The sequence below is a fragment of the Cygnus olor genome, chromosome 20 (genome assembly GCF_009769625.2).
Source record: "Cygnus olor isolate bCygOlo1 chromosome 20, bCygOlo1.pri.v2, whole genome shotgun sequence".
NCBI classification, from domain to species: domain Eukaryota; kingdom Metazoa; phylum Chordata; class Aves; order Anseriformes; family Anatidae; genus Cygnus; species Cygnus olor.
The window spans coordinates 693374-711214 of NC_049188.1; the positions used below are offsets into that span (position 1 = coordinate 693374).

The 17841-nt window shown below is 55.1% G+C and overlaps 2 protein-coding genes across 2 annotated transcripts in view; both read right to left on the reverse strand.

Moving 5' to 3' along the window:
* Positions 1–10577: 10577 nt before the first annotated feature.
* SUPT4H1 (SPT4 homolog, DSIF elongation factor subunit) lies at positions 10578–13435 on the reverse strand. The gene is made up of 5 exons (XM_040532523.1): positions 13273–13435; positions 12869–12975; positions 12713–12768; positions 12461–12514; positions 10578–10986 (listed from the first exon to the last, which is right to left on the reverse strand). The coding sequence occupies exons 1-5, from the start codon at positions 13339–13341 to the stop codon at positions 10919–10921; spliced, it is 354 nt and encodes a 117-aa protein (XP_040388457.1). The 5' UTR covers positions 13342–13435; the 3' UTR covers positions 10578–10918.
* A 199-nt stretch (positions 13436–13634) lies between these two features.
* RNF43 (ring finger protein 43) overlaps positions 13635–17841 on the reverse strand; it is a 62069-nt gene continuing 57862 nt past the window's right edge. Inside the window, exon 9 of the mRNA XM_040532524.1 lies at positions 13635–17075. Coding sequence (XP_040388458.1) covers positions 17032–17075 — 44 coding nt within the window. The 3' untranslated portion in view covers positions 13635–17031. The remainder of the gene's footprint in view (positions 17076–17841) is intronic.

Consider the following 17841-nt stretch of genomic DNA (forward strand, 5'->3'; position numbering starts at 1 on the left):
GCCTCATCCCCATGGGGGCACCCCACCTAAACGCCACTCGGGTCACAGAGGACTCTTTTTGCTTCAGTCCCATCGTGGAGATCCCACAGCAAAGCCCATCTGGACCAAGGACCCCTTGCCTTGCCTTGTTCCCATGGTGGAGACACCACCTAAATTCCACTGTGGTCACAGAAGACACCTTTAAGACCTTGGCCTCATGGTGGAGACCCCATCCCCATTACAGGGGCCACCCTTTAAAAGTCCCTCTAGGGTCCCCATCTCATACCCCCTTCCCTGTCACCGAGGTCCCCCTTGCCTTGTCTTATTGTGGGGATCCCACACTCTGTTCCCTCCAGAGAAGTCATCCTCTCCATGAGGCCACGGAAGTGCCATGGACCGGAGGCTTCCCAGGGACCTCCACCTCTCCCCTGCCTGCCACCCCTATAGAGACCCCCTCAATGTCCCCATTGCCCTTCAGGCCACGTGGCAGGGGACACCAGGTAGCCCCTGTGGCCATGCAGAGCCCTGCGCCCCACAGTGACCTCAGCCCTGTGCCCCCCGGCATGTCTCCAGTGCCCCCCAGAATGGTTTCAGTGCCCAGCAGCAGCCTCACCTGCCCCGCCAGCCTCTGCATCCTCTGCCTCCTGTCCCGCTGGCACTGAAATCCCCTCAGTGGCACTTCTGCTTCAGCCTCTTCCCATCTCCTCCCGCCCACCACTGCAGCACCTCCTCCCTGGGGGGGACCCTCTTACCCATGGGGCAGCCCCCAACACCCACTGTCTCCCTGGCAGCAGGTGCGCGCCATGGCCCCAGGACCCCTCCATGCCCCCACTGCTCCTCGAGCGCCACGTGGGTGCCGTGCCGCTGGCTGGGTCCCTCCGTACATTACCGGGTTGGGGCTCAGGTGGCCCATGCTGGGTGCCGGTGCTGCGGGTGGGTGCTCTACGGGGTGCTGGTGGCCAGGGAGCAATGGGCCCCTGCAGGGAGCGGGGCTTCTTTTAACCCCATCCTGCCCACGTGGCCCCGACCACAGGAAGAGCCGTAGCTGCCGAGGAGATAACGGTGCGCGGTCCCACCCAGCGCCACCCCGCAGCCCGACCGCAGCCGGCCCAGCCGTGGGGCGAGGGGCGGCCGCTGCTGAGTGCCGGAAGCACCGGGGGCCGTTGCAGAGCAGCCGGTTACGCTCTCCTGGGCTTCGCTGTGCTGAGCAACAAACATGTTTGTGCAAAAAAAAAAAAAAAAAAAAAAAGTCTGTTTGAAAGTCTGTTTGCACAGGATGACAGCAACCATGTCCCCCCCACCCTGGTGCGGAGGCTCGGGACAGCCCCATGTGGCTCCACTGTGTCCCCTCACCCCATCTTTGCAGCAGGAGCAAGACTTTCCTGAACACAGAGATTATGGAGGGGTTGGTAGCCCTGGACGAGGTTCTGCAGGATTTTGGGTGCTGCAGTCCCCCAGCCCCACGGCAGGAGCGCAGCAGGAGGCGATGTGGGTGCCAGTGGGCTGCAAGCCCCAGTCCTGCTCTTTAGGAAATGTGTTGCCCAAGAAACCTCCCTGAGCTTTTCCCCCATGCAGTGTTCTGCAATACCAGACTTCCTCCGAGCCTGAGGAAGCCATAACGGCCAACAGGAACACGAGGCCCCCAAAAAGAAAATGAAAGCCGGCTTTGCAGGGAGGTCACACGCTTCTTGCAATGCTGGCTTGCAGGCTGGAGCTGTGCAGGGGCAGCTGTCACCGCCTGATGGCACCGGGACAGGAGCAAACTCCGGCAGCAGTTTTCCAGCCAAGGTCCCATATCGCAGAAGCCCATCTCCAAGCCATGTGCAATTTCCTCACCGAGCTCTGCAGCAAAGAGCCGCGTGTCTGGTGCAAGGGTTGTCTCCCAGCCTTGCTCTCCTTCCGCTGCCGCTGAGAAGCACAGAGCAGAGGAAGGGAGCATGGCCGGGAGCAGTCTTTGCACCCACCACAGAGCTGGGGAAAGTCAGCCAGTGCTACATGAAGCTGTCCATTAAACCAGATTAAAAGCTCTGAGCTAAATCCCCAAAAGTGACTGTAAATGAGAGTGCATTGGTCCATGGGACGGGTTTCATGCAGCTGTGCAAAATGCTCACTTTAGGACATTGCCATTCATTCTCTACATCGATAATCTGGGAGGAAATATAAAAAACATTACTAGCAAGGTTTTCAGAAGGCAGAGAAGGAGGAAAGTCAAAATCAACCGAGCCGCTGTACAGTCAGCAGTGGTTTGACAGTTTTGGCCTGCCTGAACAGTATATGTTTGGATTACAACAGGTAAAGGGGGTTTTGGCAGGCAAGGAATTTGCTGTGAAACTCTTCCCAAAACCGAGGTTGAGCTGCTCCCCACAGAATTGTCTCTCTTTGTGCACACAGTTCAGCATTTGGTGGCTCAGGGCTGGGACCCCAGCGGCTGGCCTGGCACCAAGTCCCCGGCCCTCACATGCTGCAAGTCACCCTCACGTGCTGCCTGTGGGACTCTCACTGCTGTGGCCAGGCCTGGTGCTGCCCGGACCCACTGCCCTCTGCTTACACCCCACATGCCTGGGGCAGAGACCCCTGCCCAGGGGTGCCCCCCAGGGATCCCACGTCTCCCCATTGCAACGTCCCTGGGCTGAGGACATCTTGCTCATCAGACCCAAGGGAGAATCTCTGCCTTGCCGAGGCATGTGTCGAGCATCTCCTTGCTGGCAGCAAAAGCAACCACGTGTGTGGCTGTCCCCGTGTTGGGCTGGGCTGGGCTGGCCACCTCCTGAGGTTTTGTCCAGCCTGAATTGCTCCATAACTCCTGGGGACATCTGAAATGCTTGAATAACAATTTGGGTGGGGATGAGGTGTGAGCAGGTCATTCCTGACCCAAAGACTCCCCCCCCCGCCAAGAGTCAGCACCCCATCCCTGAGGTGACAAGCCAAACTTTCATGCAAGTGTGCTGTGGGATGGTCCCCAGTGTGGTGGGGTGCTGTCACAGGAGGCAAAGCCACCACTGTGTGGTGAGGGGGGGATGCTGCCAGCTGCCCCTCAGACCCGGCCCGTGCTCTGATACCAAAGTAAAGGAGCGTTTGTCCAAGCCGCTGGAGGCAGCTTTGTCTCCAGGGTGCTGCTGAGGGACTTTCCCCTGCGCTGCAGGGCTGAGGCCACACTTCTTGTGGCGTGCTTTGCTCTGATGACAAACCTGCCCCTGCTGAGCGCAGGGGGCTGGGCTGGGTGAAGACAGGCACTGAAGCTCTTGGAGAAGACCTTTTCTTGGAGGAAAGGTCCATTTAACACTAATGGTGTTGCAAGGCAAGAGGGAGTTCATTTCCTGAAGGAGGCAGCTGGGAGAGACCGTGCTTGAGCAAGATGTCAGGGGGAGGGTGAAGCACGTGTCTGGGAGCGGGGATGGTGTTGGGGGATGCTGGGGCCCAGGGACTGCAGCAGGGCAAGGAGCCGAGCCCCCAGAACGGGGCTCCTGGCTGCCTGCCGCCTGCCCCATGTGGATCCGGGTCCCAGGAGCCATTCCCCCACAGGGGGCCCACAGGCGCCTTCCCAACAGGGAAGTGAGGGAGGCGATGCTTCCTCTTTCCCCGCCTGGCGCAGCAGAGTGTGTCTGGGAGGACATCACATTTTGGGTCTCCGAAGCTGGTTTCCTCCTCCAGCAGCAGTCATCTGCTGCCTTCTCTGTTTCTCCAAAAGAAGGAAATCAGCAGATCTGGTTACTTGGGCTGATACGAGGAGGTCTGAAAGTCTCCAGCTGATGATGAACTCACCACATCCCCCGGCCATTGGTTAATTTTACCGACCAGCAAACAAGGCTACGGGAGTTTCTAACCCAGGCCTTGCCCCTCAGTCACTGTTCCCTCTGCACTCCACACGCCCAGCCAAAATAGCTGCCGAAGGGCTGAGATCACAAGAGACTTTCTGGGTTTGGTGTGGGGAGGCAGAAATGGCTGCATTTCCTCCTCATTGGACCTCATGAGAGCACCCAGCCCCCAGCACTTCCAGGTCCTTCTCTGCATCCTTGGGTGGTCAGGGACTCGTGGTGGTCCCCAGGGTGTCAGCTGCTGCAGCCCTCAACCTGTACCAACTCCTGCAGTGGCAGCAGGACCTGGCACCTCTCCCCAGCTGTGCTCTCACCTTGCCTTGTCTCAGGGTGCCCAGACGTGGCTCAGACACCCGCAGCATCCCCCTGCTCCCAGATGCCACCCACTTTTTGTTCCTTCCTGAGCACTGATGGTACATGGATGCCACCAGCCACCGTCCCTGCTCCTCGCTGCTGTTGCTTTTCCAGTAACTCTCCCAGTATCTGTGAGCACAGGGGAGCGGGCGCCAGGGTTTGGGGGGCAGCAGTGCTGCCGGCTCCGGCCTGCAGGCAGGGGGAAGGGCCCTTGTCAGGCCACGCAGCCAGGGCGCTGCGAAAGCGCTGATATTTCTTATCGCGCCTTGCAGCAACTTCCCCTCCTCGCCTGCGGTTGCAGCGCTCGCTGCACGCAGGGGAAGTGGCGGCCGGGCTGGCTGCCTTCAGCTCTGTGTTATGTTTAAAGGAGCCGTACTGCTTGAGATCTATCTTGGAGGAATAGGAGGAAGAGGAAGGAGTGATCTCAACCAAATCGTCCTTGACCCCCCTTCTAGGTCTTGGGGCCAGAGGGAAAGGGGTCTCCAAGCTGCTGGGTCCACAGCTTCAGTGACTTAGGCAAATGAGAGCATCTCTTGGCCACCATTCAGCAGTGCCTGCTAGACCCCGATGGATCCAAAGTGCCTCCCTCATGTCACTCTGAAGCCTAATGACTACATTCCCTACACAAGCCACCAGCTTCCCTGTCAGAGCATGGAGCAGCAGCGCAGAATGGAGAACACGGAGCAGCACAAGGAGCAGCCCCCAAAAATCCCTGCTAGGACGGAGGCTCCCATGGCCCCTGACTTGGCAATGCCCCGGGGCCTTGCTGCACCAACAAGTCAAGGGTACCACTGCTAGCTCCTGGGAACTTTTTGGACAGGCAGAGCATTGACTGCCGCCCTCCTGTGGGGCACCCTTTTGTCCAGCATGGCCAGGACTGCTGCACAAGGAAGAGCTGCAGCACCTCCACGCCCACTGGAGAGGGGCTGGGATGGGGTGGGATCCATCCCCAGCTCAGCCCCAAGCCGCCCTACAGCTGCCTGTGCTCTGTCGCTCTGCCTGCGCTCGAGGCAGGGGACAGGACCCAGGAGACAATGAGCCTCCATCCCTGGAGAAACCCGCACCAGCACCAGGGGACACCCCAAGCAACCCAGATGAGCCCAGAGGTGCTCTGCACCCCAAACCCACACCCCACCGCTGCTGCAGCACCAGGTGCTGGGCAGGATGCTGGCGTGGGCTGCCAGCGGGGGCGGGTGCTGCCGGCCTGACCCCATGGCCTGGTGGCGAGCACGGGGCCGGGCTGGGAGCGCAGCCGTTGGGAGTGAGTCAACCAGAAACTGCCGGGTGAAACAGGCCGCGAGCAGGAGGCAAATGAGAGCGCGAAGGGAAACCTCAAAAAGCTGAAGTGACGCGCTGGGGCGGGCGCAGGGGACACGGGGGTGAATGCGGCGCCTCACTTTGCCCATATATAGACAAATTGCAGCTCGTCTGCGCCAATGACGGGCGCGGGACCGTTGCACTGGCGCCAGCAGGGCACAAAGTGCCCCGTCATTTTCCATGTCACCTGCCACAACCGGCCCGCAGGTGGGGGAAGGGGTGGCGGGCCAGGCCCCACTCCCCTGATGGGCCCTGGTGCCGCATGGGCCCCATCCCTGCCGGGCGACACCAGTTCCCCCCCTTCTTTGCCTCTGTTCAAGGGTGGTGCAACCACCCTGGGAGGCCCTGGGTACCTTTGGGTCTCCGTTGTGTCCCCAGGAGCCAGATAGCCCGTGTGGGGCTCAGGCACCCAGGACTGTGCAGGCGATGTGGAGACAGTGGTCTCAGAGCCCCTGGCCTGGCTGAGGGGCCGGACCAGGCAAGGGGGATATGGGGTATGGGTGCTGGGGCCTGTCTGGGTGGTAGATGCCATCCAGCGCCATGACCGCATGAAGGTGGTTATAGGCATGTGAAACACCTGAGTCCCTCCGCTTGGAGGACACACAGCTGCGCACCCACCAGATGAGCATCAGGACCGGCTGCAGGACTGGGGTTGCCACCAGGATGCAGCAGGAGGTCCAAGAAAGCAGGGGATGGGATAGACACCGTCAGGCTCCAAAATCCCTCCTGTGACTTCATCTCTGTGGTCCTGCTTGGCCAGTTACCCTAAGGAAACATGCCCTCAGCACCCCCAGCGACCTCCACTGTCAGGGTAAGACCTCTCTCTGCCCCATCAACCCTTGGCATCTCCCTTTCCTGTGACACAGAGCTGCGGAAGCAGAGTGGGGAGGTGGAGGTCTCCTGCCTGTAGAGGTTTGGGACCCTCCAGCAGCTTCTCTCATCCCTCTAGCCATGAAAACCCCAACCCTGTTGGCAGACCAATGGATTCAGGTGTCTCCCATTAAGCAGCTGACCACCATGTTGCAGACAGCACCAGGCATGTGAGCAGTGGCAGCCCAGGGGTGGCAACCCCTTCTTCATAAGCCCTTTGCAGGCCTTCTTCAGGAGCTGATGGCCCACCCGCCTGCTTCTTCTCCATGAAGCCTCCTCCTTTCCTCTGCATTTTGTGAGGGGCAAACACCCAGAGGCCCTAATGCAAATCAGAGCCCAACATTTCTGTCTGCCATGGCAGGGAATGCATCCCGGCTCCTTACTTGCTCACCTCCACCACTGGTGTACCAGGAGGCCCTTTGGCTTCAGCATGTGGAGGCTGTACCTCATTTCTGCCATGCTTCAAACGCTTTCTCATCCGCCCACACCACAGAAACCTGTGCACCCATCCTCTCGTGCCATGGTTACCATAACACCCCCACACCTCCACCTCCGCAGTCCCTCCAAACTGCTGCTTCCAGCATCCGCAGGTGAGCGTCCTCTGGTCCTCACCACATCAGACATGCTTGGGTGCCTCACTGGCTCCAACCAGCCCGCCCTGGCTGGGGGTGATGGGTGGGACAGGGCTGCACCCCCCGACCTCAGGCCTCCAAGTTAACGGCTCACAGCCTCGGCTTTGCTGCCCTTGCTCCAGCATGCATCCCACAGGGTACCAGCTCAGGCCACCTTCCCCTGCACCGTCGTCTGGCTCCCTGCCACTCACCAAGGAAAACAGCTTTGACTTGGGGCTTTCGTATCTGTTTTGGCACCTACAGCCAAGGCTCCCAGCACCCTGTTCGTTAACCTGTATGTGATCAGACTCCCAGCACCCCAGACACACAGGGAAGGTTGAGTTCACGAGCTGGAGGGCACATCCAGCAAGTGACGGTGGGAGGTGGGGTAGTGCAAAGTGTGACTGATCCTGCCAAGCTGCCCCTGTGCAACAACTCTGTCTCCTGGCCTTAACATGAGCACAGAGGTGAGAAACAGAGGCTGCATGGTACATGCAAAGCATCTATAGGAGCAAAGCTGGGGGCAGAGGTGGGAGCTCCCACCCTACCTTGCCCACAGCCCCTGCAGAGATGTTCAAGTGAACACAGCTGCCTGCAGCTCGTGACTCCTCTCGTCTGCAGTTGCTCGCCTGGGCCCAGCTCACCTACAAGACTCTTGACAAATGCACACTACACTGGTCCCAGGGCTCCCTGTGCCGCACATGAAGTCCTGTCCCTGTCCCTGCACGTGAAGCGGGGAGAGGGTCCCTCACAGGTGGGAGCAGCGTGGCCGGGCATTTCCCAGCACAGCCGGCAGCTGCCTCGTGTAGAGGCACCGTGTGCTCTGCGGTTTTGGAAAGTCACTTTTTTTGCCCAGAGGGAGAGCCGGGTATCGGTTCTCAAAACCCGCACGAAGAAATCCACTCACTCGTGCTTCCTGCCGGTGTTGCCGGGGCTGTGGGCGGCCCCTGGCCCCCGCTGCCCTCCCCAGCCCCCCGACAGCTCCCAGGAGGTGCCCAAACGCGGGCAGAGCAATGCCAGCCCTGCAGCCCGCAGGCCTGGCTGAGATACTTTGGCGTCATTTGCTGCAGGGGGAGGAGCCGTCTTGAATTGACTCAGATCCACAGCTCTTGACGCTTTCTCTCCCGATTACAGCCCAGGCTGCCGCTGCACATTTTTCCTCTGATTTCTTCAACGTGAGAGCTCCATGCCCTACTTTTCTCAGCAAATAAAGCTCTGCATCCATTTGCCTTTGCTGCTAGAAAACCCTGGCAGCTCCAAGGCTGGAGTTTAACTGAAATGCTCACTTCAGGCACTTTGCAGAGGTCCAACGCTCAGCTCGAGCAGCCTGGGAACAATGAATCATTTGGGCGGTGTGGGCTGGGAGATGCAGTGTGCGCGTGGGCGAGCGAGCAAGCTAGCAGGGAAGAGGCTCGGCTCACCAAGCCAGCCCAATTACAGGCACCAGGTTCTTGGAAGCACTGCAATGTGCTGCAGGCAGAGGAGGCGCAGCTCCTCTGAAAGACCACCAGCGTCCGGCCAGCTTGCTGTGCTGTTCTGTCTCTATTCCACTTGCACTGCAGCTCCCACCAGACTTCACTCTGTATAATCGAGGGTGGCTGCACTTCCTAGCAAGAGGCGAGGTGCTTGTGTGGTTTACAAGCCCCCTCACCTTCCCCGAGAGGCTCAGTGACCATGCATGCTGTTCCTTGGGGGTAATTTCCTAAGTGAAGCCTCAGTCCTGGGCGGTGAGTTCCTGCCGCTTCCCATGGAGGGGGACGTGAAGCACGGTGCCCACAGACCCACACCCGGAGCTCAGCTGAACAAAACCCTCGCTGCCTGGGGCCCTGCACAGGAGATGCACTGGCAAATGGAGACGTGTCTCGGGTCTTTCTTGCTCAGGTCCATCTCCAGCAGCTTCACTCCCCACCCGTCACCAGGCTCCCGCCCTGCTCCACAAAGCCGTGCTGCCACCCTGTGGCACTCGAGCTGCGAGGCTTCAAGGGCTGGGTTTGGCCAGGACAGCTGTCCTCTGTTGGCCTCCCAGCCAGATCATGCACAATGTCCTTCCAGGCTGGCTAGAGCCAAAAATCTCACTCCCCAGCTCCACCTGCCTCCAGATGGAGAAAGAACCATCCAACTCATCCTCCCGGACCCATTTTAAGCTGAACCTCATGAGCTCTCATCAACCTCCTACAGCAGCTGGGATGGCGCTAACTGCAGCTTTCCTGAACCTTTCTTTCTGCATGGGACAAGTGTATCCCAGGGGGATCCCACCGCACTCTATGCCTCTCACTGCAAAGCTGGTCCAAAAACACCCTCCAGGGCCCAAAATCTCCGTCTTGACACCCAGCGAAGTCATGCCCTGAGCCTGACAGGACACTTGTACCTCTCACCCTCAGGCCTGACCTTGGTGTTTCTGAGGTCCATCTCCTGACCAGCCTCCGCAACCACGCAAGCCTGGAGGGCAATTATCAAGTAACTTCAGTGACCTGGACATTCACCAAGGAGGTGTGAAAGCTGGGTTCAAGACTCTCCTCTGCCCCAGGACTTGAACGTGCTGCTCCATCTTTGCACGGTAAGGCTCTGCCCCCAGCCACGGGCATTTCTGCCACAAAGGACTCAGCTCTCCCCACCAAGGTGATCTGCACTAGGAGGTGGGCAAGGGACCTGGAAACAAGTCAGCAGGCAGCATGTCTGCTCCGAAATCCTGTGGGAAGCTGTGCTTTGACCTGCAGTGTGAGTCTGGGCCAGCTCTACAAACCAGAGCAGGACAAAAAGCACATTGCCTTTTTACTCCTGTTGACACTCCCCAACAGTGATGCACTCCCTTTGCTGCAGCCACTTTCTTCCTAGATCAGTCATCGTTCAGGTTTTATCAGTTTTCCAGTATCTGTTTACAGAACACAAGAACCAGGCTTTTCAGCTACAGGATTATTTCAGAGGGAAAAAAAAAAAGAAAAAAAAAAAAAAGCTTATTTCACAGAGGTGCTGATCTAGGACTCTGCTCTTGGACAAACCACCTTTGTGATCAGCAGCTGCTGCTGAACTGGAACAAAAACTAGGCAAGCGCCATCTCTCAGGAACAGAGACTATTCAAGCTGAAAGTCCCGACACACAGTGACATCAAGAACTTCACAAATGCAAGGCTGGATGGGTGTTTCCATGCCTGCTTGTGGAAGCAACAACAACCCCTCCTCCTGTAAGGCCAGGCACTGCCTCCCAGCCACACTAGCTGGCTCAGCTGGGTTCAGCTGGCTCTGGAGGCCACCAAGAGCAGATTGAAGGTCCTTCAAGTCTGCTTCCACATTCCTTCTACAGGACCCTGCAGGCCCAGGGCACTGTGACCTCCATATAACTACCTCCACATGGAATACTCTACGTCACCCTACCTATTCCATCCAGCCATGAGACATATGGGACAAATTGCGAGTCTGCTCATTCCTAGTGATGGACACCCTGATTCAGCCAGTGCAGGATCCTCCTCTAGAGATGGGAATTTGGTCCATGGTATACAAACAATGGTTGTTGCAGGCTCCGAACTGCACCAGCAGTGTGGCAGGCCCAGCACTGAGTACAAAACCCCTCCTCATACATCTGCACTCAGCGGCGGGTGAAACTAGTGACTGAGTATACAAGATGGACTCAATTCTGACCAGGCACCATGTTTTATTGAAATATTTACAGACGTGTCCCAGCTCTCCTCTTACCCATGCTAACTATAAAATGTTTGTGCATCACCATTAAACACCTCTTTCCCAGTCTCTGTCAAGGACCTAACAGATTTTTATGGTCTTTGTCATCAGACAGCAGTGTGACTGAGTCCATAGGTACTGAGCGAGAAAAGCTGAGCCAGCAAGCTCCCTCTGAGTCCAGGCTCATTTTCCCACATACTACAACTAAAAGGTTTCAGAACAGCGCCCCACGTGCCAGCTGCCCCTCCAAACAGCCCAGTGGAGCACCAGGGAATCCTCCACGCAGCACAAGAGCCCCTTAGGTTTTTATAGCTGTGTCTCGGGACTTGTAAGCCACACCACGGCTCTTCAGCTCTCGGACGATCCCTGCAGCAAGGAGACAAACATATTTCAGTATTCTTTAGGAGGAGCCCTAAAAAAATCTGATTGCTCTATCATGTAGCCTTCACTACAGAGATTAAGAACTGAACAATCTTCTTAGTTTCTTCTAACACTTTGTAAACTTCACTGTTAAGAGTGACGTTCCCTCTTCCAGTTTAAATGCCTAGACAGAGCTCCCAAACATCAACTCTCATTTTGCCTTGGGAAAGAACTGGGTAGACATTTTGTTTACATTATTTTCTACCTGCAGATGTCTGAATATTATGACCATACTGCATGGGCCAAGCTCATAACGTAATTCTTAAACCTCTCAGTCATTTCTGTGACTTGTCTACATGTTCCACCTTCTCAGTAACCCTGTAAGAAATGACAGCAGAATAGCATCATGTGGTTCAGGACAGCCCTCACCAGCACCACACACCAGGGACAGAAAAATGACCGCCCTCAAGGCCCTTGAGTGCAGTCTGCTGGTGGTTCCTGCACTCCCCATCTCTCTCTCACCTCTGCCTGTGATGTGAGGATGCCACACACACTAACCAAGGCCAAAGAGCATCTCCTACATGTACCCCCTCTTTCTGCTGCTGCCCTGTTCTCCATGTTGTGCTCCATCTGCAGCTGCATGGAGCACACGCCATCGCTTGCTATGTTCCACTTGTTTCAGATGTGTCCAAAGCTGTGCCAGGAGGCCTCAAACCTCACGATGTTCCAGCTCTCCCAACACAGACAGTGGAGCTCAGGTCAGGGCCTAGGATTCCAGACAAAAGCGTGGGGGATTGCGGTACTCTTGGGAAGGGGCTTAGGTTAGGTGTCTGATCTAGGGCTGTGGACAGGACAAGGCCTCTTGTCCAAACGGAAAATGTAATCTCTGCTTTATGAAGGTAAGGCCAACTCGCTGCATACTCCATTTATAAATGAATGAAACCCATCATAGCTCAACAGTGCAGTATTACAGTGGAAGGGGTATCTGCTCAACCATCCTCCTCAAGATCACTTTTCAAACAGCACCCCTTTCTGCACAACTCATTTTCATGGACAAACCTTTGTGTTCCCCTGTAGCTGAACAGCTTGAAATGTGCCCTCTTTCTGTAGTCACCCTTTAATCACAGTTTATCACTCTGATGCTGTCCAGTATCACAGGTTTTATTCAGCAGCATTTTAATACCAACTTCTGGCAGACAGGCTGCTGAATGACTCCAGGTAGAAAATCTGTCTACAGAACACCTGAACCCAGCCTCCCATTTAATGTGTTTTTGCAGTCACCTGGCTAATCCTTTCATACACACGGTGTGTGCTGTGTTTGTAACACACAGTGTTTACTGAATCCCTAAATGCTGATTTTTATCACATACGGCATAATACACTCAAGAGTGTAACTGGCTAATATACCATGCCTAGTATACAGAATAATCCGTTGGCTGCCATCCATGCAGGAGTGCCCTACACAAGCCGGCAGCATTACCTTGGGGCAGGCGGCCAGTCACGGACACTGCATATACACCCGGCTTGAAGTTACCTGGGGGAAAGAAAACACTGAGATGCTCTGCATGGCAGCAAACACCCCCACCGGCCTCAGCCTGCACAGATACCCCCTCATCGGGAACAGCAGCCAGAAACCCCTGCAGCAGCCCAAAGAAGAGCTCCCGCTGCCCCAGAGAGGGGTCTGCTGCAGAACAGTTTGTCCCTGTCCAAACCAGCAGGGAGAGACACTCACTGATGCGCTGCCACTTGGAGACCCAGCTGTCCTCCGGGCTCATCATCGCAATGATCCTGTGGGAGAGAGGGGAGTGCGGGAATCTCCCAGCCTGGTGCCGCCAAAGTGCCATGGCACCGGGGCCGCCGAGCAGCCCCGGGTCCCGGCCCCACTCACCCGTCGAAGGAGGAGCTGGTGCAGTCGTAGACCATCTCGCGGTTGCCCTTCATCTGCAGGTAGGCATCGCAGTTGTCGCAGCCGTCGTACTCGAACTGGTCGATGGTCTGAGGGGGACCGAAGCGTCAGCGCAGGGCCAGGCCAGGGGCAGGAGGGGCTGGAGCCGGCTGGGGAGGGAGGGGAGAGCCGGGCAGCGCCGGCGGGAGCGAGGGCAGCTACTGCCGGGGCCGGGAGGGAGCCCCGGGCCCGGCGGAGCGCGAAGGAGGCCCGGGCAGGCGGAAGAAGGGCCGAGCGGGCGGGCCGGGCCTGGGCCGGCGGAGAGGGGCCCGGGCCGGGCCGGGGAGGCCCAGGCGGGGCGTGGGGAGGCGCGATCGGCGCCGGGGGGGGGCTCGGGCCGGGCGCACCTTGACGAGGGAGCAGAGCAGGCAGGCCCGGAGGTGCCGCAGGTCCTTGGGGACGGTCTCCAGCGCCATCCCGCCGCCGCCGCCGCCGCCGCGCAAGCGCAGGGCCGCGCCGGGCCGGGGCTGCCTGCAGCGGCTGCGCCCAGCCGCGGCCCCGCAGGAGGGCGGCAGAGCGCCGCGAGGGAGGGCGGCCGGCAGCGGGCAGAGCCGCCCGCCGAGGCCGCAGCCGGGCCGAGGGGAGCGGGGAGGGCGGTGCGGGGGGGGGCCGGGAGCCGCTGAGGGGCCGCGGCCTCGGGCCCGGCGGGAGCCGCCCGCAGCCCAGCGGCGGGGCCGAGCCCTCGGGGAGCCGGGGCCGGGCCGGGCTGGAGGTCGCGGGGGCTTCGAGGTGAGGACGGGGCCGGCCGGAGCCGGAGGCCCGCTCCTCCCGCTGCAGCACCGGGGGACGAGGCCTCCCCGCGTGTCCTGAGCTCGGCGGTGTTTGCAGCTCCCCCCTCTCGCTGGGCAGCGAGGGTTCACCTGGGCGGCTGCGGCGGCAGCCACGGGTCGTCCGAGACAACTTAACTTGTGTGGAGTGGGGAAGAGGCGCTGGTTTACAACACAAGCCCGGCTTTGTACCGAACAAAAACACACGAGCAGACTGCGTACATGGATAAATATATTAGTAAATAAATATATTTCTGAGCACATCAGCATATTCACACATCTTTGTTTCTATCAGACATAAATACACAGTTCTGCATATATATAAAACCTATTCTTCCGTTTTGGGTCATAATTTATTCCCAAGCCCCAAGAGCTAGGACAGACTCAGAAAAACAAAACAAAACTTATATTCACATTTCAAAAGGATCTGAACTTTAGAAAAGGGAGGAACAGAGGCTCTGTGCAGAAATGGAGGAGGTCCAGCCAGCCTAGGCACTCTGCCCACAGCAACCTAACTCGGTGGGGTTGAAGGTCCTGGGAAGAAAGGCGTCCCCGAGGAAGGACTGATGGCTTGGTTGTGGATAGAGTGAGTTCAGGATGCTCTGGCTTCCATCAGTTTTCAGCTGGGTCTTTGGACTCAATGAAGGAAAATGAACTCTGTTTCATTGCAGTGACACTGAAGACATTTAGTGATGGAGCCTAAGGGTACTGACCACTCAAAAGTATCACTTAAGAAGAGATGTGCAGGAACTGAGAGGAACCATTTCCCATTTTCTCAGATGATGCTTCTTCTCTTGTAGGCAGCCAAGGATTGTAGTCCATTTACAGAAGAGGATTCAAAAAACACCTTCCCGTAGAATTCCTCCCTCTCTTCCCACCTGAGAACCCACCTAGACAGACCTGCACACTCTCATTCAGCTCAGGAAGCCCCATGGAGAGGGCCCAGCATCTGAGATGTCTGTTTTTCTGGATGAAAAGTAGCAGCAGCATAAAAATCAGAAAATGAAAACACTTTTAAGTGGGCGTTGCCCTGCACAGCCCAGTAATACTGCAGTAGGGAGTGGAAAGGGTTTGCTAGTACTGACCACTTTCTCCAATAAGCTTGGGACTTGCTGCAGACTCAAGAGTTCTCCTTTTTTAAGGATAAAGAAGGAAAGAGAAGAAGTACATTTAGACTGCCAACTAGACACTCATTCCTTTGAGGCAGTGAAATGCATCCCTGGAGGCTCTCAGCCTTCCTGACTCCTAAACAAACCAGTGAGAGCACCCCGACTTCAAGACACCCCCCCTCTTTAAAGTCACTTGAGCCCTCTAGGATGGCCAAGGATGTAGGGAGCTGTTTGAGAGGAGCCACGTGCCACATACACAGGAAGTTGAACTGGGAGAATCTAGACCCACTCCTGGCTTTTTTTTTTATTTTTCCTTCTAGTTTAAGACTGACTTTCCTGCAAGAGAGAAAATAAGAAGAGACCAAAAAGGTTAGAGTATAATTCTGCTGTTTTTTTAATGTGAAAAATTCAGCTTTTCTCTAGACTCCAAGGTCCTGCAGTGGGTCGATCACAGGAGACAAGAAAATGAACACTAGCAAAGGAATAATGTTATGTTTAAAACAGTGTTATTGGTTGACTTTTAATAACATCATGTTAGTGACTGCCAGCTGGGACAAAGATGCCTTTTTCAAAGATTAAGGGCAGCAAGCCTCATAGAAACCTTCATCAGAAATGAAGGAAGGCAGAGGCATGATTAGTCTGAAGTGGGACTGCCTAACCATTGCACTCCTGGCCTGGGGAAGAGGCTGCTGCTTCACAGGAAGATACAGAAAACTTATCACAGAGCAGATGGGGGAATGTTTGTCCCTATACCAGGTTTCAAATTGTCAGAAGTTACCTTCAGCTCCCTTGCCAATGTTTCATTAACTCTGAAAACTTGAGATAGTCTCGGTGCCCTACAAATGTGCACTCCACATGGGAATCTGGCTAATTCTTTCGCCTGAATGATCCTTTAAGGCAATGAACTCCACAGTCTCATTCCCTGCTGTATGAAAACTGTTTGGGTTTTATCTTTTGAATTTGCTAGACTTTATTTTACTTGTATGTCTCCAAATTATGAGGCATAGGAAACAAGAATTGGAAATGTTCCAAAACCAAACCACAAATGGGGTAAGAAGTGAGTAAGTACAGAGCCTAGAAATTTCTCAGGTTTTCTCCATCATCAAAATGCTAGAAAAGGCAAAAGGGTATTTTGAAAAACTCCTTTGCAAGATCATTTCAAGCATCTCACAGAAATACGAAGATAAGGCTGGGTGATAGGTGGGGCTCTGCTCTGCATTTCTTACAGATGCTTTTGCTGGAAATTTTTGCTCTGTCTTGGGGAAATGAGAGAGGAAGGAGAGGAGCAGGAGTCATGTGAACTCAGGGATTTTCCATGACTCCTGTGAGGGGGGCATCTCAAGTTTGAAATATGCTCAAAAAATGTAAGCTCTTAACAGGGCTGGCTACCACACCTATTTTGAGGATAGATGGAGAAGTTACAGGGTGAGTGAGAGACTTGTTCACATTACCCAATGACAGGGTGGATTCTTTGCAATAGAGAAAATATGACCCAGCTCTTTCTCAGAAATGGCCATTGTCCCTGCGTCTTCATCTCTACCACTGCTGGCAAAATGCAGTAGATGGCTGAGTTGGCTTCAGCTGAGGGACAACAAAGTCATCAAAAGTGGTGAGAGATATTGGTTTCCAATGAAGTCAGAAGAAGCACCTTGCAGGGCAGACCTGAGTGCTGAGATGGAGAATAGCTTGTTGCTGTGTCTGAGATAAAAGTGGAAAAGTTAAATGAAGAAGTCTGGCTTTGACCTAAGAGAGGAAATGAAGTCAGGAGCTAAGGGGCCACAGAAAGTAATTTCTGCAGCTTTTGGTCTTGAAGACTTGTTTATTTTTGAAGTGTTTAGCAAAACCTTCTATGGCATCAACATGCCAAAATAGCAGCTTGCACTCACTCCACGAGCTCTCCAGCTGGTGACTCCCAGGACCGGTCTCTGAGCAAGCTAGCCCATGCAGACAGATGCTGCTGGATGAAGACAGGCTGCTTGTGCCTTCAAAGGAGAAGAAGACCTGGAGAACACAACTCTGCATTTGTGTGACCATCGCAACGTTGAAACATGAGGAGACCACAAGCATCACATTGCTTATGTGCAGTCTGCATCACAGCGTGGGCCTTGCAGGTCAGGGCTGGTTATTATGCTGCCTGTGCAGAGACCAAGATGTGAGCTCCACTACGGCTGGTATGCTGAACCTCTTTGTTCACTTCAGCTCTCCTGTAAGCAAATTAGCCAGTGTCTTATTAAACTGAGTGTTCATGGACATCCTGGACCTCCTCTTCAGATCCTGCATTCAGAAAAAAAAAAAAAAAGAAAGAAAAAAGAAAGTGTAGTTCATGCTCCTCACCAGCTGCCCTCGCCTGGTGAATTACTGACAGGCAAGTGCTGAGTAGATTGCATTGAAACATTCAAGTAAGGGCTGCCTAGAAACTGTGCACCCTCAGTTACTGCTTCAAATAGTTCTTTTCTCCCTAATGTGGCTGGGTGTTGCGCATACACCATGTTCCCTTTCCTAGATGTCTCTCAAGCCTCTCACACAGGGTAAGCATAGCCCAGTAAATGCATACATGCATTATTTTTCACATTTCCCTTTTCCTGAATGTTCCTGAGATCAAAGGGAACCAAATGCCCATATAGCTATTCACAGAGAGCAATTCAAAACAACTTTTCAAAACAGTCACAGCAAAGTCTTGTTCATTACAAATCACAAGCTGTAGGAACAAAACCTCTGCAAATTAAATATATGGGAAGAAAACAACTAAAGGAGATTCTGCTTTGAAAATGTAGCTAATAGATGTGGGAAAATGAATGGACAGACACAGCATTATACATATATATGTGTGCAGGTCATGGCTAAAGTACCAGAAGGCAGAGTTTGAGAGTATCTGGCATTTGTGATTTGTGTAACCAGTATGCTGAATAAGCTGTTGCCAGCTGCTTCTCATGTACACTGGCTTCTGTGCAATACAGAAGAGTCTGTACAGCTTTGATTGCCCTGTGATCATCAGAAGTCCCGAGCCTCAAAGAGGGTTATTAAAGTATTTTCTGAAAAC